This window comes from Scardinius erythrophthalmus (genome assembly GCF_964197995.2).
Source record: "Scardinius erythrophthalmus genome assembly, chromosome: 2".
NCBI lineage: Eukaryota > Metazoa > Chordata > Actinopteri > Cypriniformes > Leuciscidae > Scardinius > Scardinius erythrophthalmus.
Window position 1 is genome coordinate 3,784,160 of NC_138222.1, and position 20,682 is coordinate 3,804,841.

Consider the following 20,682-nt stretch of genomic DNA (forward strand, 5'->3'; position numbering starts at 1 on the left):
AATCAGAGGAGAGTAGACCAATCACAACAGACTGAGCCGTCTGACCAATCAGAGCAGAGTAGACCAATCACAACAGACTGGACCATCTGACCAATCAGAGCAGAGTAGACCAATCACAACAGACTGGGCCATCTGACCAATCAGAGCAGAGTAGACCAGTCACAACACACTGAGCCGTCTGACCAATCAGAGCAGAGTAGACCAATCACAACAGACTGAGCCGTCTGACCAATCAGAGCAGAGTAGACCAATCACAACAGACTGGACCATCTGACCAATCAGAGCAGAGTAGACCAATCACAACAGACTGGGCCATCTGACCAATCAGAGCAGAGTAGACCAATCACAACAGACTGAGCCATCTGACCAATCAGAGCAGAGTAGACCAATCACAACAGACTGAGCCATCTGGCCAATCAGAGCAGAGAAGACCAATCACAACAGACTGGGCCATCTGACCAATCAGAGCAGAGTAGACCAATCACAACAGACTGAGCCATCTGACCAATCAGAGCAGAGCAGACCAATCACAACAGACTGGGCCGTCTGACCAATCAGAGCAGAGTAGACCAATCACAAAAGACTGGGCCATCTGACCAATCAGAGCAGAGTAGACCAATCACAAAAGACTGGGCCATCTGACCAATCAGAGCAGAGTAGACCAATCACAAAAGACTGGGCCATCTGACCAATCAGAGCAGAGTAGACCAATCACAACAGACTGGGCCATCTGACCAATCAGAGCAGAGTAGACCAATCACAACAGACTGGGCCATCTGACCAATCAGAGCAGAGTAGACCAATCACAACAGACTGGGCCGTCTGACCAATCAGAGCAGAGTAGACCAGTCACAACACACTGAGCCGTCTGACCAATCAGAGCAGAGTAGACCAGTCACAACAGACTGAGCCATCTGACCAATCAGAGGAGAGTAGACCAATCACAACAGACTGGGCCACCTGACCAATCAGAGCAGAGTAGACCAGTCACAACACACTGAGCCGTCTGACCAATCAGAGCAGAGTAGACCAGTCACAACAGACTGAGCCGTCTGACCAATCAGAGCAGAGTAGACCAGTCACAACAGACTGAGCCATCTGACCAATCAGAGGAGAGTAGACCAATCACAACAGACTGAGCCGTCTGACCAATCAGAGCAGAGTAGACCAATCACAACAGACTGGACCATCTGACCAATCAGAGCAGAGTAGAACAATCACAACAGACTGGGCCATCTGACCAATCAGAGCAGAGTAGAACAATCACAACAGACTGAGCCATCTGACCAATCGGAGCAGAGTAGACCAATCACAACAGACTGAGCCATCTGACCAATCAGAGCAGAGAAGACCAATCACAACAGACTGGGCCATCTGACCAATTAGAGCAGAGTAGACCAAACACAACAGACTGGGTCATCTGACCAATCAGAGCAGAGTAGACCAATCACAACAGACTGGGCCGTCTGACCAATCAGGGCAGAGTAGACCAATCACAACAGAATGGGCCATCTGACCAATCAGAGCAGAGTAGACCAATCACAACAGACTGGGCCATCTGACCAATCAGAGCAGAGTAGACCAATCACAACTGACTGGGCCATCTGACCAATCAGAGCAGAGTAGACCAATCACAACAGACTGGGCCATCTGACCAATCAGAGCAGAGTAGACCAATCACAACAGACTGGGCCATCTGACCAATCAGAGCAGAGTAGACCAATCACAACAGACTGGGCCATCTGACCAATCAGAGCAGAGCAGACCAATCACAACAGACTGGGCCATCTGACCAATCAGAGCAGAGTAGACCAATCACAACAGACTGGGCCATCTGACCAATCAGAGCAGAGTAGACCAATCACAACAGACTGGGCCATCTGACCAATCAGAGCAGAGTAGACCAATCACAACAGACTGGGCCGTCTGACCAATCAGGGCAGAGTAGACCAATCACAACAGAATGGGCCATCTGACCAATCAGAGCAGAGTAGACCAATCACAACAGACTGGGCCATCTGACCAATCAGAGCAGAGTAGACCAATCACAACTGACTGGGCCATCTGACCAATCAGAGCAGAGTAGACCAATCACAACAGACTGGGCCATCTGACCAATCAGAGCAGAGTAGACCAATCACAACAGACTGGGCCATCTGACCAATCAGAGCAGAGTAGACCAATCACAACAGACTGGGCCGTCTGACCAATCAGGGCAGAGTAGACCAATCACAACAGAATGGGCCATCTGACCAATCAGAGCAGAGTAGACCAATCACAACAGACTGGGCCATCTGACCAATCAGAGCAGAGTAGACCAATCACAACTGACTGGGCCATCTGACCAATCAGAGCAGAGTAGACCAATCACAACAGACTGGGCCATCTGACCAATCACAACAGACTGGGCCATCTGACCAATCAGAGCAGAGTAGACCAATCACAACAGACTGGGCCATCTGACCAATCAGAGCAGAGTAGACCAATCACAACAGACTGAGCCATCTGACCAATCAGAGCAGAGTAGACCAATCACAACAGACTAGGCCATCTGACCAATCAGAGCAGAGTAGACCGATCACAACAGACTGGGCCATCTGACCAATCAGAGCAGAGTAGACCAATCACAACAGACTGGGCCATCTGACCAATCAGAGCAGAGTAGACCAATCACAACAGACTGAGCCATCTGACCAATCAGAGCAGAGTAGACCAATCACAACAGACTGGGCCATCTGACCAATCAGAGCAGAGTAGACCAATCACAACAGACTGGGCCATCTGACCAATCAGAGCAGAGTAGACCAATCACAACTGACTGGGCCATCTGACCAATCAGAGCAGAGTAGACCAATCACAACAGACTGGGCCATCTGACCAATCACAACAGACTGGGCCATCTGGCCAATCAGAGCAGAGTAGACCAATCACAACAGACTGAGCCATCTGACCAATCAGAGCAGAGTAGACCAATCACAACAGACTGGGCCATCTGACCAATCAGAGCAGAGTAGACCGATCACAACAGACTGGGCCATCTGACCAATCAGAGCAAAGTAGACCAATCACAACAGACTGGGCCATCTGACCAATCAGAGCAGAGTAGACCAATCACAACAGACTGAGCCATCTGACCAATCAGAGCAGAGTAGACCAATCACAACAGACTGGGCCATCTGACCAATCAGAGCAGAGTAGACCGATCACAACAGACTGGGCCATCTGACCAATCAGAGCAGAGTAGACCAATCACAACAGACTGGGCCATCTGACCAATCAGAGCAGAGTAGACCAATCACAACAGACTGGGCCATCTGACCAATCAGAGCAGAGTAGACCAATCACAACAGACTGGGCCATCTGACCAATCAGAGCAGAGTAGACCAATCACAACAGACTGGGCCGTCTGACCAATCAGAGCAGAGTAGACCAATCACAACAGACTGAGCCGTCTGACCAATCAGAGCAGAGTAGACCAATCACAACAGACTGGGTCATCTGACCAATCAGAGCAGAGCAGACCAATCACAACAGACTGGGCCATCTGACCAATCAGAGCAGAGTAGACCAATCACAACAGACTGGGTCATCTGACCAATCAGAGCAGAGTAGACCAATCACAACAGACTGGGTCATCTGACCAATCAGAGCAGAGTAGACCAATCACAACAGACTGGGCCATCTGACCAATCAGAGCAGAGTAGACCAATCACAACAGACTGAGCCATCTGACCAATCAGAGCAGAGTAGACCAATCACAACAGACTGGGCCATCTGACCAATCAGAGCAGAGTAGACCAATCACAACAGACTGGGCCATCTGACCAATCAGAGCAGAGTAGACCAATCACAACAGACTGGGTCATCTGACCAATCAGAGCAGAGTAGACCAATCACAACAGACTGAGCCATCTGACCAATCAGAGCAGAGTAGACCAATCACAACAGACTGGGCCATCTGACCAATCAGAGCAGAGGAATCTTTAGATTTAGAGAGACCAAAGCCTTTATTGAACCGGTTCAGACACTGTGAGAAAAGAGCTGATGCTGCAACGTATATTTTGAGATTTTTTTTTTTTTACATTGGATGCATGTTACCTAGTGTAGGAGTTTTCAAAACAAGGAGCCTTTAAAATAACATAATAGGGGCACATGAAATTAGCAAGCATGAAAATCTGTCTAGACATTGTAAAATGATGTTACAGCCAAAATGATATTTCAAACCCTTATTCAATGTGTTTTATAACTTTCTTTAACAATGCACACAGTGCTCTTTAAGTTTTAAAGAGCAAATCTAGGGAATGAGGTCAGTCAGAAATACCAAGCCTTTTAAACATTTAAGAATGCTCTCAAGTTCAGAAATAGCCATCAGGGGGTTGTGAGTTATTTTTTGTTTTAAGGTCTGTTTCTAAGGTCAGGTTTCTCAAAATCAATTTAGTACTGGCACACCACTTTCAAGCATATAATTGTTTAGAAATCTACTACTTTCATAAACCATGTAAATTAATGTCAATTGCAATGAGTGAAGCTGTTTCAACCGATCCCATAATCAACCAAATTATTCAAATTTGTTAAGATCCATTTACAAAAACAGAATTTGAGTCGTCTGCCATTGTACTTGTTCCACAAAAGATTGCCAAGTTTTGCTTCTGGAAATTTCATGTGCTTAACTTTTATTAGAGTGATCAAAACTCTTTTTATTGCAACACTGTGTATTGCAAAATCCTGATGTTGGGGTTTGCAAAACTTGGACTTACTGGCACTGTCGTTTGATCGATCGATATTTCATGCAAGATGTTCACCATTTTGCAAACACAATTATTTTTTCTGGGGGTTACAACATAACGAAAAGAGAGCCATCTCTTGTTTAAATGCACACTGAAAAGTAGGTCATACAGAGACTGCCTTTGGAAAGTTTATCCGAGATAGTGTCAACATTCAAAGATAAATTTCCCCGATTATGTAATTTGTGAGTTTAGATGTTTTTTGTTAGGGGGGGAACAGCTGTGTCGAACTCATATAAATGCAGAACCTCAATGACCACAAATTGATAAAAGACGGATCTGTTTCCAAAACGTTTTCATCATGAGGTGGTAAGTGTCTGTTTTGTTCCCTAAATTTTAAAAAATGTCTCAAATAATGATGTGTGATTAAGTATTGGCTTGAAAGACATTTAAAAAGCATCTAGCCAATTTCATTAGCTATTTCACTGCAATGCATAATGCATTCTTAATCTGTTCAAACAAGCAAGAGATTATTTAACGCTGATGACCCTTTTTGGTCTCCAGGCTATCTGTGCTGCTCGTGGGCACTATTACTTGGCTGCCAGATGTGTCTCCTGCTTTGGACAGAGTCAGAGAGCATGTTTCGGGTAACAAACAACCTCCTCGTCTGACATGACCAACGCTCAGCACCAGACAGCTACAGCTGTGAATCAGTGAAATGCTTTTAGTGAATTTAAAGTCACATTTTAAAAAGCATTTTAAACCATCTTTGTATCATAGGCTACAGAGTAACCACATGTGTAGTTCGTCTCAATAACAACAGCATTGTGAGAATATCTTAGCAAGACCATAGCAAAATGTTATAGGGGAAGCACCCCTGATACAGGGTTGCCAACTCTCACGCATCTGGCGTGACAGTCACGCATTCAGCCTCAATCTCACGCTCTCACGCTTAACAAAGAAATCTCACGCTAAATTAGACATTCTTCTGTGCTGTATTTTTTTTTTCACTCGTGTGCACTAAATTTCAGAATTACTATAAACAATTCAGGCTCTTAACTACTGGATAGACCACTATTTATGGCGCAAATTAGTTAAAATCTCCCGGAATCTAGAGCGAGCACGCATGCGAGACAGAAACCGTAGCGCACGCACGGCGTACGGCAGCGTTGAGCATTGTAGCCAATCACTGACATGTCTGTTGAACGCATTGGCCAATCAGAGGCGTTTAAATGAGTCGCTGTCCTGAAGATGTGTTTTGCGCGAGCTCACCGAGTTCTACACTTTCGCAAACCTGTCATTATTATTGCCTATAAACTTAAGATGCAAATAAAAGATTCACTGCAATGTATTTGATATTCTTGATGCTGTTCTGATGCGCTCCATTACGCACCGCTCTGTTTGGTGTTAGGATGACTAAAAGTTCAGCGGTCTAGCTCTTCAATGTCAGAATGATTAAAGAAGTGAACGAATGCCTGGCAAAATGTAAGTGGAAAACATTTAATATTTGACTGTTTTACAATAGAAATGTTCAACTACCGACAGTATCCGGTGACGCGAATTACTCAACTTTTTTTATTTATTTACTAAATTTTGCCTTTTTGAATTGAAAATATGCTATAATTTCTTTGATTCATTTAGAGAGAATGCATGCATAATAAAAAATAAAATATTATTTGAAAATAGTTACAATTATTTCACTAATACAATAAGCTTTTTTTTCTTTATTCCCTTAAATCGCTTTTATAATTAATTCCTTTAAATAAAAATACCCCCAAAAATTTGGGTTGGAATAAGGAAATTCCGCCCTCTCTTACGTAAGACAGAGCCATACTCGAAAAAAACTTTCCGAAACTTGTGACAAACCGGAAGGACAATTTTTGGAACAAAAATACTCCTTCAAACGTACAACTTAACTTTTGAAACTTTGACCATGTTTAGCATGGGAATCCAACTCTTTAACAGTGTAAAAAACTCAGTATGCATGAAACAGTAATTCACCCCCCCTTTAATCATGTTAGCACCTTGTTGAAACAAGACCCATAATATCATAGAGACACGGGGTGAGTTTTCTGACTCAAGGCAATGTAGGGGGCAGCGTAGTTACAACAATTAACATGTTTTGCTAACATCATCCTAACATGCTAATATGTTGTTAGCATTATGCTTACATGATTATCATGTCGATAGCATGTTTTAACGCTTCACTAGATGTTGTAAACATCTGTTAGCATATTTTTAACATGTTTTTGCTAACATTATTAGTCGGTTGTTAGCATGATGCTAGTATGTTTAACATTATGATAACACGGTTAGCATTTCATAAGCATGTTTTAATGCTTCACTAGATGTTGTTAGCATGTTTATAACATGTTTTAGTATGCAACTAGGCGATGATAACATGTTTTAACATTGTTACCATGATACTAGCACATTTTGAGTCATTTTTATCATATTTTAATAATTAGTTAGGATTTTTAGAACGTTTTAGCACTTAGCTAATCACTATTAGCATGTAACTATTCACTGCTAGCATTTGTAGCATGTTGGAAGTCTTGTTTGCCAGCTAACAAATGATCATGTCGTTAGCATGTTTTAACGCTTCACTAGATGTTGTTATTTTCTCACGCACAGAAAAATTGCGAAGCAATCCCCCCCCCCAAATCTCACTCCAAGCAAAACTCAAAAGTTTGCAGCTATGTGTTTTAACATTTTGTTACCATGATGCTTGCACATTTTGTCTTATATCATTTATTTTATATCATGTTTCAGTAATTAGTTAGGATTATTCAGAATGTTTTTTACACATAGCTAATCGCTATAAGCATGCAGCTATTCACTGTTATCACGTGTAACATGTTGGAAGTCCTGTTTGCTAGCATGAGCCAAAAGAGCAAACCCCTATGTTCATACAATTGGTGTATTCAAGTCATGTTGGAAAAATCGTATTTACGAGTTGAACGCACCTGAGGTCGTGATTCATTACATTTAGTGTTTTCTCTACATCTGTAGCATGAAAAATATCATTGACAGCTGCCTAAAAAGATCCCATTCTCATGTATCCTACAGCTCACAGGATTTCAGCCCTACGTCCCAAACGAATGGTGGGGGGATCGCTGAACGCACCCGTCCCGTGGCAGGCATTGGTGTACCTCAGTGAAAACATACTAGATGGAGGTTTTGCTGGAGGAGCGCTGATAGCGGAACGCTGGGTACTGACTGCCGGACGTAATCTATTTGTAGGAAAGAGTCGAAATCATACAAGAGGACAAGAACCATTAATCCCAAAAGTCTATCTTGGAATCAGCAAACTTTCTGATGCAAATGCTTCTTCTGAAGTAGCTGTGGAGAAGGTAAATATCCAAACCTGCTAAGCTAAATTCGCTAAATCATGATCTCCATATATTTTGTATATAAATACAAAGACAAAAAAGCATTAGTTAGCATGCTAACCAATCAGCATGTTAAGCTTACTTAGCTTCTAATGTAGTTCGATAGCTGAAGAGCAATATTAGAAAGTGGCATCAGTGTTAAAAATTATTTTATCTTTGAAAAAACGATTGCAAAATCACGTTATGCGACTAAACGTAATTTTTGACGTAGGCGTGTTATCCAAGCATTAATGGAGAGGAAAGACACTTATATTTCTGAGCAGCTCATATGAGGTGTTTCTCCCTCATTTCTGCTTCAAGATCTTGATGAATTTTGGCATTTCTTTGTTGTTTAGGATCCAGTATTCCTGTGATACTTTTGTCTTTTACTGTAAATGTTTCCATTGCAGTTTTGCAAAATATTTCTTTTTCCAATTGCCTGAAAAACCACCTCACGCGAGTGTAAAAACTTTTTTGCAATATATGCGAGTTTTTGGAAAATTTACGTGTTTCCATTGGGCGTATTTTCAATTTGCAATTAAAATTTGCACAATTTGAAGGGTAAAAGAAACGTGGCTAATGATGCTCCAGGACCAGGACTGAAAACCACTGATATATACCAAATTTTGTGCCAATATGTAAAAAAAATATCATAATTTAAGACAAATTTGAAAATGATGGGCAGAAGATTAATCTGATCCCGCCAAATTCAGAATCGGCAGTTTCAGCATAACCCAATGAGTCCGTAGACGCCAATCATGATTTTCTGACAAACTTTTCAAAAGTTATTAGCAAAAATAGCCACATTTGGCAGGGGCACTCAGGTCATGGTGTTAATGAAGCCTACCAAGTTTTGTTTTTGATTTATTTTGATAGATCAAAGCATTGCCCAGAAAGCATCTTGCCTAATTATTCCCAAACAGCAAAATAGTGTCGGCCCAGATCCGGGTCACATCTGGTACATGTGGATTCAACGCGTACCAGATGTGTACAAGACACTATGTTGCTGTCTGGGTTATAGGTCGAAATCATAAATTACACATCATCATAACTTTTAAACAAAGATTAATGTAAAATTCTGTCTGGCCACTTCTGTGCAGTTCGGTCCAGTTATTATCTGAGCTAATTTTGGCAGGAATCTGACAAAAAGTTTTTTGGGAAGAATAGCGAATAGAAAAAGAATACAGTACATTTCAAAATGGCGACTACTGTCATGGGCAGAGTTTTAATATACTGTATGATATTGACATGATCACCATGAGATGAGATATCAGGTGATTTTCAAAGGGGTTCAAAAGCTCTAACCAAAAGAATATGACATTTTTTAATTTGTGGTGATTATATAGAGTTGGACAGAGTATTATTCAGGGTGACCTTCATAATTTTCCAATGTACGGTTCACAACTACCCTAAACCCTAACAATATAGAATTAATTGTCTTCTTTAGTTGTGCAGACAGTGACCCTAAAAAGTATTTGGACACTTAAGCCACAATTAAAAAAGTCACTGCATTAGGTAACTAAATATTAAACGTGGGTGCATATGATGCAATGAAATTCATGCTTTTCTAAGAGTTCGAGTGCAAATGATTTTGGGACCAATTTATCACTGTGACAAGTTCATTTTGTATTTCAAGAAAAGAATAAAGGAGATAATGGTTGCATGAGAGCATTAATAGTTGAAATGCATCTTTCCTGCAGGTGTTTTTGCATCCAGGCTTCCAGAACACATCCGACTGGGACGACGACCTCGCTCTGATCAAACTGCAGGAGCCGGTCAGATTTAACGAGTCTATAATACCCATCCCGCTTCCAGAGATGGGAGATAACCAGGAAGAGAGCGAAGGAGAGAGAGGCATCATCGCTGGGTGGGGATGGGGGCGTCTTTTCACTCCTGCCCCAAAACTGAAGTTTCTCGCTCTGCCCGTCCAGTCATGCAAGGGGAAATACCAGGCGACGGTCCTCGCAAGCACACCAAATGTGACTGACAAACAGTTCTGCACCGGACCCAGCGAGTACCAAGAAAATGTGTGTTTTGGTGACGCAGGGGGCGCTCTTGTGTTCCTGAACCCCAACACCAGTGCAGTCTATGCTGCGGGAATCCTCTCTTTCGACAAGGCTTGTTCTGTGGAAAAGCATGCTGTCTACACAAAGATTTCTGCGTACCTGCCCTGGATCCACAGCGTCATGAGAGGAGATTCACAGGGATTTCCAGAGCGGCGTGCTTCAATTATAAGTCACATGTTTTCACAACAACAGTAGTGTGATTATAATGCAGTGATAATTGCTTTATTAATATACATTTATGTCTCTGGTTTCCCAGACAGCAACATAGGCTACATCTACATTAATCCGGATACATTTGAAAACGGCGTCTTCGTTTAAAAACGCTCTCCGTCACACTAGCGTGTTCAGGCGTTTCAGTGTGGATGAGAAACTTTTGGAAAACGCCTGAAAACGCTAAATTCACCTCATACTGCGCATGTGTAAAACCTCACAGAAGCTCACTGAGATCAGACAGACGGAAAAATACATAATAAAGTTATCGCGCAATTCTTCTGACAGGATAATTTTATTTAGAAAAATATCTCATCATTCACTGAAGCGTCAGGTCGCAGTCACTCACTATTATATGTTTGGTCTAAAACACGACTGATTTCATGTTTCGCTGCAGGACAGCAAATGTGATTGAATTTGCAGGACTGTGATATAAAGAGTGTGCAAACATATTTTAGCAACTGTGTGAAAGTGAATAGCACATAACAGGCACAATACTGCTATAAACAAATATCTATTGGTACAATATGCGTCACATGACTAAACTTACGTCATCGTTTTTAAATACCTCCGTTTTGACAGTCAACACTACAAGGCGGAAATGTTTTCAAATGAATCCATTTTGGAGAGCGTTTTCAAAAAGCTTAATTTTCATTAATAAAAAGGCCGTCTCAGTGTGGACGGAAGGCCAAAACGTAGAGAAAAAGATGCGTTTTTAAACGAAAACGTATTAGTGTGGACAAGGCCAAAGTTTCGGCCCAGATCCGGCCCACATCTGTGGAATCCACATGTACCAGATGTGGCCCGGATCTGGGCCGACACTTTGTTGCTGTCTGGGTTGTAATTTGCACTGTTAAATTGTGAGAATAAAAATGGGGGTTGTCATTTAACAAATAAATCCATATTTGAAACAAATAAGTGTCTAGTGTATCTAGTGTGCCGCACAGGTCCAGAACAATGAAGCCAAAACATTTCGATCGCCCCCTGGTGGCTGGCTGCAATATAGGTCATAATGTAATCGAATGTGATGCAAGCTAAACTACAAAATCTAATTACATTACAGCTCCCGCATCAGTTATTCCATACATAGATAATATCTATCCCATATATAGCTATAAATCAGATGCATTTCATCACAATGCACTGGACAACATATTTTGTGCATTTGCTGTGATAAATTAGCAGGAACTCTTAAAATATCAATTGTATTAAATAATGGAAATCAAATTTTGCTACTCTTTGCTACTGAATTCAGGGTTACATTTAATTTAATAGAAATCTAAATTGTAATATTGAAAAAGGCTGGTACATGTGGATTCCACACGGCCCAGATGTGGGCCGGATCTGGGCCGACTGGGTATGTAATAAAATTTTCACAGTACATTCCACATGAATGTTTTATTATTACCTTACTGTGTGCATTTTCTATCTGCAAACATGAGGAAGCACATCACACACCATTTTAGTTCATTAAATATGTAAAGCTCTGCTGCAGGATGCTGATCAAGGTTATATAAACGCATATCTTGAGCATATCTTTCTGAGACCAAAGGAGCATGCAGAGTACGTAGATTAACTGACTTAAAATCAAATACAACTGCAAACCTGACAAGCCACAGTTAACCCTGAATCAAGTTCTTCTGTTAACCACCAGGCATCCCAATTAATTTGAGTCAACAGATTGTGTGCAGCATGTAGCTTGTCAACAGCTTTGAACAACATCTTCTTTTGAGGAAAAAAGGTGTTTTCTCAGAGAACCATTGCTTGCAGCAAACCAATGATATTGTTAAAAAAAAGGACTATATTCCATGGTTTGAAAATTGTACTGTTGTATTCCCAAACATGTTTTAACATGTTCTAAATGTATTAGACTCAACCTCAAAGACATTTAAATCTAATGCAACTATGAAACTCTCAATAAATAATACAACTGAAGGGGAGTTTGTGATGAGTTGATTGTGCAACTCTACAGGGGTAAATTAATCCAGTAAACCCTTATACTCACGGTGGCATCTGAGCCTGTTATGCCACTTCCCCACCACCAGAGGTCACCCTCTGAGTATTGAAATGTTTTTCCCCCCACCTGTTCATTAAGTGTTCCAAGCAGAAATGTCTATAATATTTTAACACAATTTGTGGGCTTCTGCTTGTCCACTCTCCTTTTGAGGATTGACCACAGGTTCTCTATGTGGGATTAAGATCCGGGCCTGGCCAAAAATCCAAAATTTCAATGGACTCCTTGTGACATTATTCCCCATCACCAAATCGCTCCTTGGTTGCTGGGAGAAGTTGCTTTTGCTGGACATTTTATACCATTTTTTTATTAATTATTATTCCTGGCAGTTTAAGAATTGTTAGACAGCCACTCTATACATGAACATTAAACAAATGTAAAATCTAAATAAAATGTATTTTTTTTTTACTTATTTAAAAAGGAATATGCCAGGTAATATGTAATAGTACTGTAGATTGAAAACATAGATTGATGTGGAGAAATATGCCTCTACATTTTAAAATGGCAGGAATATATCGGATCACGAGTGGACGACGCTAAATACAGGTGTAACGGGATCTAAATGTTTTGAGCTCGTCCACTTTTGACCTCTTCCAGAGTTAGTGGAAAAAACATTGCTTTCGTAGTGTAAACGCTCATGTGATCGAATGTGTTCAAACAGCCGGGGCTTATTTCTGTAATGCCATGAAAACTCTTTATGCTGGGGGAAATAGTTCTGTGAATGGCACTACTCAAAGATTTGATTTGGAAAGAGGAGTTAGGCATGGCTGCCCAGTTTCTGTTTACCTTTTTCTTATTGTTGCCCAGGTGTTATGTCACTTTATTAAATCATCCAAAATTTATTTGGGTATGGTTATTACTAAAAATGAGCAGGAGAGAATCTCACAAAATTTTGACCCGGTGATTAAAAAAGTAAAGAATAGTTCTGTCAGGACCACTACCGTCAAATATGATTGACAATTAGCATACAGTTTGGATTGGCGGTATGGTTCTGTTCTGGGCGAGAACTCCCTGCGCATCCATGAGCCTTTGCATGGATAAGAGCAGCAATAATCCCCCTCAGGGTAAACAGAACAGAACCAACATGCAAAAAATTTGCAAATATATTTAATTCAAGATTTTAAAGTACAACATTATTCGATAATTATTCTGATTCAAGGGGAATCAGAATGTCAAATCCTGACTGACGACAGGAGGAGCTGGGGATGAAGGAGGATAATCGCTCCTGAGAAATGCGATAGCTGCTGATAATACTGAAGGAGCTTATATACTGTATGTATCTGGTGGTGATAGGCGTCGTATTCCTATGTGGATCAGCTGAGGGTCAGCTGATGCGAGCTTGACTAACGTGACCTGCCAGAACTAACAAGCTACGCTTGATATTTAATATTTGGTTGCAGAGGGACTTGTCTTATATTATAATAAGATAATCGATCAAATTATGCTGAATTTTTTGTGGAAAAAACGTATTCATTTGGTTCACGTGACGTCACTGTAGCTTTGCGCCGCCATCTTGACGACCGACGGTCTCAGTAATGCCTGCAATATGTTGTGCAGTTGGCTGCAACAACAGCCGAAAGACTCAAGAGGAACCCCGAACTGGTATTTTATTATTGACGTTAATAGGAAACGTCATTTCCTATTGGTCAAGGTTTATTGGAAATATTAATTGGAATAAGGTCTGGTTGTTACCTAATAAATATATTATTACAAATAAGGTCAAGGAAATTTCATTTAAGATATTGCATAAATTTTACCCTGCTAAACATTTTCTATCCAAATTTAACAAAGACATAGATGTAAATTGTTCGTTTTGTTTTTTGCAACCAGAAACTGTACCTCATATTTTTTGGCACTGTCAATACACCAAAAGGTTGTGGTGGGAGGTTTCTAAATTTATAAATAACAAATTAGGATGTAATTTTCTTTTGCTATACGAACATGTAATATTTGGGTTTTTCCCATATGAAATGAGTCTGGAAAAGTAAGCGCATATTATTAATCTTTTGATTATTTTAGTTAAGTTTCATATTCATCGGTGTAAATTTACTAATCAGAAACATTTTTTTTCTGTGCTATTGAAAGAATTTGAAAATTATATGGTTTCCATTAAGGACAGTACAAACAAAAAAGCTGTTAAAACTATGTATTTGTTGAATACTTTTCAGATTTTGTGAAATGTCAAAGCCTTTTATTGTTTGTATGTCTATTTAGTTTTGTTTTCATTCATTTTTTGTATTGTGTATTTGTGTATATTTAACCCTGGCATTTTTTTTTATTTACTTTTTATTTAGTTTTTTTATTTAGTTTTTGTTCATGTTCTGTAAATGTTGTTCATGCAATAAAAAACAGAACAAAAACAAACGCTTAACCTCTCCTCAAACCGTCAGTCTGCTATGAGCAGAGATGGAGAGGAGGAGCGCTGAAGTAAAACCTGCCCTCTGTTCAATATTCAATTTCACTTGGAGATAGTCACAACACTGGAGAAAAGTCGTTTGCAACTTCCGGTTCACGGGGACTTTAAAGACGAAAAACATACCAAAAACACAATGTTCTCCCATTCCTGATTTCTAACACACACTCACAGCGTTCGGCTGATCTTGAGGCTGCCAGAGCAGAAACTAAAGCTGATGATGTCCGTGTATTTTGTATGTAAATTGTATATATGTAAATTGCGGGACCTTATTTTGTCCATTTGAACGAAAGATCTGAAAAAGCCCCAAACATTTACTCGCCCATAGACCCTTCCCTTGAAGAAATGAGGACAGAAGTGTCTGAAAGTGGACAAAAGAGACGGATTAAAACATCAGGTGTAAACAGGAATGTGTCTCTCGTCTACTTGTGATCCGATCGACCAAAACGCATCTTAAAGTTTTTTTTTAACTGCTTACAAATTTCAAAACTTTACACACAAATCCAAGAATTGCACACACAAAATGCAAAATGCCTCAGATCTCTTGCAAAATGAAGCACTGCATTCAAAATATCACAAACACATTACTTTGTTGCAAACACCTTTGCCATAATATTATATTTTTGGATATATCATACACATAGTTATTCAAAACCTAAAGCTCTTCTTCCATGAGCTCCTAGTACATTTCTGTACAAGATTGAAACCAAGCTATTTTTTTTTACTGTAAGCATTTGTGGTTGTGAATACAGTATTACAGAGTCCCGAGAAACCTATTACTTGACCTTTGGCCTGTTTATAGGCCTATTCTAAAGCCATGATTGGTTGGTGTTAAGAAAAGCAAGTGTGTGTGAGTGTGTCTGATGAATTAGTGTGGCATTTTGATAGGTTGTGTTTGAAAAAGGAAATCGAGATACTCCCTGTTAGATTTTTGTGTGTTTCATAGAGAATTGTGTGTTGTGGTTTGCAAAAAGTGTTTTACGAAATAGAAAACTGAGTCGAAGGCTGAGAATTAGCGAATGGTTTTGCAGATTCGGTGTGTGGTTCTGGTGTTTGAGTGTCAGGTTTCAGAAATTGTGTGAAAAGTAAAGATTTAGTGTGTAAGCAGTTGAAAAAAACTGTAATACCAGTTGTAAACAGGGCCTTTGTCTGGGACGTCCTTGACCTTCTTCACTGAGGTTGAATCTCTCTCCTTAAAGTATTTATGATCTGTTAAATTAGTTGTTCTCAACGGGTTTGGCCATGGGACCCACATATGGTCATTAAGCCCTAATATAATAAAATATCCTAAATAATACACAATCTATACAAGTTGTAAGTATATATGTGACCCTGAATTACAAAACAAAAAGAAGTAAGATATTTTCAGAATGAAAGGAGAGGTAGACGAGAAGAAGCAGAAGTGAAGAGCAAAAACAGACTTATCATAGTATTATATCATGATTGTGTCATAGTTGTGTAACGGCTAGGTCGGCGTGACTTTTTTTGTGGGCAATTAAGCTTTTTGCATTTATTCAAAATGCCTCTGATCACTCTGCACAATAATCTAGAAACAATGTGAATCAACACCACAACAACTGAAGCAGCAAACCTTGCAAACCACATTTGTCAGTGCCAAACCCTTGGGCTGTACAGAGCGTAACATGATGTCTTTTACATGTGAGACTGGTAGACTCTAGCCTGGTTCTACCAGACTCTCGTACATTTCATTTGTACAGAGAGTCTGGCCTCGCTCCATTGAGAAACGTTTACTTCCTTGTAGGCGGGTTCTCTGTTAAAGTTCAAAACTATTGGATCTGCCCAGAGTCACTCAGGATCTGCCCTAGCCAATCGCTAACGTGTGGTCGTCCGAATGATCAGAGGATTATGTTTAGAATAAGATGTCTGTCTTTTATAAAGTTTATAAAGTGACGAGAATACTTTTTGTGCGCAAAAACAAACAAAAAAAACGACTTTATTCCACTATTCATTTCCTTCTCTCTGTTCCTCGAGTCTTGATAAAGCAGCACGTCTGTGTGTTGTACGTCACACGTAGGCTCACTATTGGCCTACGCTAGTCATGTGTGTGATCACATCAACGTCATCGTTCTCAGCCACTCCCTCTATTCGCTGATTGGTCCTACAAAAAATTTGTTTCTGGAAACCTAAGAATATACAGCAGTCCCAGACGTAGTACTGAAGGAAAATGAAATTGAGCGGAAGTACGTAGGAGGGCGGAGCCAGGCTAGGTAGACTCAGCCAGAGTCCGAAATGTTGTTTCTTCCTTCCCGAATGCAAATTTCAAGTGCCATCCATGGCTTTGAGTGCAGCACAGGTGCAGTTCCCTGTCTCCAAACACTTCACTCTCTTCATTAAAGAGAACGGCACTTTGAAGATCTGGCCTTTTAGATTGTCTAGAACGAGCTCAACAAGTTCTTCTGCTGAACACACTTGAGAGTGTCAGTTTGTTTGCCACTGAATTTATCGTTACATCCAGGGCTTGACATTCACTTTTTTGCTCACCAGCCACTGTGGCTATATTGGTTTTCCAAAGTTACAAGCCACTCAGCATTTTCACCGGCCACAATTTTGACATAAAAACCATGGGAAAAAACTGCCATATAGATATTTTTAATATTATCTCATAATTTGGCTGCAGGTATGTCACTGCTGTCACAAAGCGGTCATATGATGGTTTTAAAAAGAACATTATTTCGCGTATTTGGTTTAATGCAATGTGTTTATGCAGTTTTAGGTAAAAAAAAGTCATTATTTTACACATACTGTACATAATTGTTGTTCCTCTATGCCCCGCCTTTCTGAAACGCATCGATTTTTACAAAGCTCATTGTTCTGAAAAGCGTGGTGTGTAATGTTGATATTTTCTGTATTTGTAAAAAAAAAAAAAAAAAAAAAAAAACCTGGAGTGCTCTGATTGGCCAATGATCCAGTGCATTGTGATTGGCCCGAAAACCTTAAGCGTACACTGTAAAAATAAAAGGTGCCTGGAGGAACCTTTTGGGGTTCTTCACTTCGCCACACCGGCGGAACCGTCTGTAGATCCTCTAGGCACCCTTTAAAAAGGGCCGGTTCTCTGAGGAACCACACAGGTTTCCTGAGGAACTCTGATATTAGGCACTGTGTGGAACCACTTTGGGTGCCTCCAGGAACCAAATTTCATTTTTTTTAAATATTTAATTTCATGTTGTTACTATGGTTACCTTTGACATCTATTATAATAAACAAATTGAACCAAATACAAAATAAGAATTGTTTATTGATATTCATTTTTATACATACACTTCCATGCACATGGGGAAAAAAGCTAACTACAGATTAATATCAATGAATACACAAAAAAATAGTATAATACATAAGCAACATGAATAATCAACCATGTATATACAATAGATAAACAAGAAAAGACATCTCAACAAAATGCATGGAAACACATATGTTCCACGAAATAAATCAATGTAAATAAAATTACATTTGAACTAATTAAAAATGTCCATCATACTTAACTTTAACACATTTGTGTTTCAGTCCGATGGTAAGTCTGACATCACTGTTTCCAAGTCCAAAAGCTCTATCAGATGCCAAAAACAAACAACAGCGCTAATATACACTCATTGTGCTGTAACCTTTATCTCTATACTGAAATCTCTGATGGTTAGTTATTCAGCTATTTTGAATCATAAAATGTTTAAGTCTGGGATGCCGTTAGACTGGAGACTGTAATGTACACTATGGCTTTTGAAAATCTTAAATGTGTGACTTGAATCAACAGTGTTCATAAATGGTTGTTGAGTATTCTCATGAAACAAGATAGAGGAAGTAGAGGCTTCGACCCGGAAACAGTATTAAGGTGCAGTAAAATTATCTGTTGTTCTGTGAATGTTCACTGGTGAATTCCAGTCATTTTACTAAGAATCCACACGATCAGCAATTTCGTTTGTGGTCAAAAATGTCACTATGGGACCAAGTTGGTGTGAGGTAACGAGTTAGAAAAGTGAAAAGGTACAGCATCGTTTTCCGTTTGTTTTGCCTCTTTTCTGGTGGATGGTCCAGGCACTTCAATGATTTTCAGGTCTACAGGAGGATTTTTATTCTTGATCAAACTTGTATTTCAGCTTACCGAGATCCCTGCAAAGTACAAAATTTACTGTTAGTAATGTTATTAAAGTGATAGTTGTGAAATTTAAATAATTTCCTCAGCCTTGTGACGTTCCAAACCTGTTTGACTTTCTGTCTGTGGAACCCAAAAGCAGATCTCAGGCATAATGCAGCCCCAGTCACCATTCAGTTTCACTGCATGAAACACAAGAAGAAAACAAATGTGTAAATCATTCATGAAACCATTCTTATGTACACTTGTCTAGTTCAATTCAATGCAACACTTTATGTAAAAATGGTTAAGATCCAAAAATGTCCCAGAAAAGATCCTAAAAATAATCAATGAGTTCACAACTCATGTGTTATGGGTTGTGTTGCAAGTCTTCTGAAGCCTAATAGCTTTTTCCTTTTTTTATTTTTTTTTTTTTGTCGAAAAAGACTAAACTTGAAGTTATAATTCAGAGTTAAAATGTCTATAGCATTTTTTGTGAATCAAACCTGTGATATTATTTTTCTGAGTAACATGAATGAGATTTGAGATCATGAGAAAAGATTTTCAGAGAGTAACTGATTAAAAAACACAAGTACACAGTCAAACAATACAATTGCACACAGAGAAAGTTCATAGTAATAAAGTACAGCATGTGGTGCAGGTAACTTACTGTAATTCAATGTTGCCACTGAAATGTTCAGATTATTTTAGAAATGTAGCCTAATGGTTGTTCTGGGGAAACAAAAGAACAAAGCTGATTATTCACAACATAATATTTATTGACCAGTAAATGGCTTTAAAATGGTATTTGAGAGAATGAGGGCACCTGTAACGTTAGTAAGTAAAGTTAACGTTAGGCTAAACAAAAACAGAGCAAACTATAACCTGTTTTTGTTATTCATAACAAACGCCAAGAATCAGAGAATTTTCTAAATTAGTTAGGCAATTTGAAGACACAGTTGTACAAAATATGTTGAATTGAATGACTAAATCAATCTAAGACAATAAGTCAATCATTTCCATTTGTTCATTAACGTTAGATCAACGTAGTTAGCATCGCGGCTAAAACCAGATACTGTGCAATAAACGAGTGGTGAACACTGTAAAAACGTAGTAATGTATAATAAATTTAGTTTATATATATGTGTGTTTAAATATATAGTGAGTAGACTCTGTATTTATATTTATTTGGCGAGTTTACAAACCTTGTAATGGAGAGCCGAACAAACGGCGGAAGCTTTGATGAGAGGAGCCGTTACTTTCAAACCGATGACGTCGATCAGCTGAGCTTTGTTGCGCCCGAGCAGCGCGAGCATCACTGAAGCGACGACAGCAGAGGAATAGCAGCAGTTTCGTGACTGAATAAAACTTCTCTCCTCCTGCTTCTTCTTCTTCATATAATATTATTATTATTTAGTGTTGTTGTTTAAGGTTTAAATGACTTAATAAAATAGGCCTATACTAAATATATGTAATCTACCCAAGTGAAAAAGACTAGGTTACTGTTAAATGTATTAAAATGCATTAAAGTATATTTGTATTGTAGGTCTACTAAAAACACACTCAAGTAAATTTTTAATACATTTAATAGTACGTCTTTTTCACCTGGGTATGTATACTGAATCAAACTTAAGTTGCCTATAATAATAATAATAATAATAGGATAATAATAATAATAGAATAATAATCTAATTCTGGCCTCACTGAACCATTGGGTTCCTCCAGATGCTGGCTTTAACTTAAGAGATCTTCCAGGAACCACTTAAATGTTAAAAGATCTTCCAATAACCCTTTTAT

General features: G+C 39.3%; 1 protein-coding gene across 2 annotated transcripts; it reads left to right on the top strand.

Moving 5' to 3' along the window:
- The first annotated feature begins 4,951 nt into the window (after positions 1-4,951).
- Positions 4,952-12,770, top strand: hp (haptoglobin). Of its 2 annotated transcripts, XM_081347361.1 has the most exons (4): positions 4,952-5,093; positions 5,289-5,371; positions 7,794-8,077; positions 9,796-12,770. In XM_081347361.1, the coding sequence occupies exons 1-4, from the start codon at positions 5,086-5,088 to the stop codon at positions 10,354-10,356; spliced, it is 936 nt and encodes a 311-aa protein (XP_081203487.1). In that variant the 5' UTR covers positions 4,952-5,085; the 3' UTR covers positions 10,357-12,770. The 2 variants fall into 2 exon arrangements, with proteins under 2 accessions (XP_081203487.1, XP_081203488.1); XM_081347362.1 differs by lacking the exon at positions 5,289-5,371 and having other exon boundaries at positions 5,050-5,093; positions 9,796-12,304.
- Positions 12,771-20,682: the final 7,912 nt, after the last annotated feature.

Coding starts and splice junctions, on each gene's coding strand:
- hp (XM_081347361.1), top strand. Junction 5,372..7,793: donor AGTCAGAGAGCATGTTTCGG/GTAACAAACAAC, acceptor TGTATCCTACAG/CTCACAGGATTTCAGCCCTA. Junction 8,078..9,795: donor CTGAAGTAGCTGTGGAGAAG/GTAAATATCCAA, acceptor TCTTTCCTGCAG/GTGTTTTTGCATCCAGGCTT.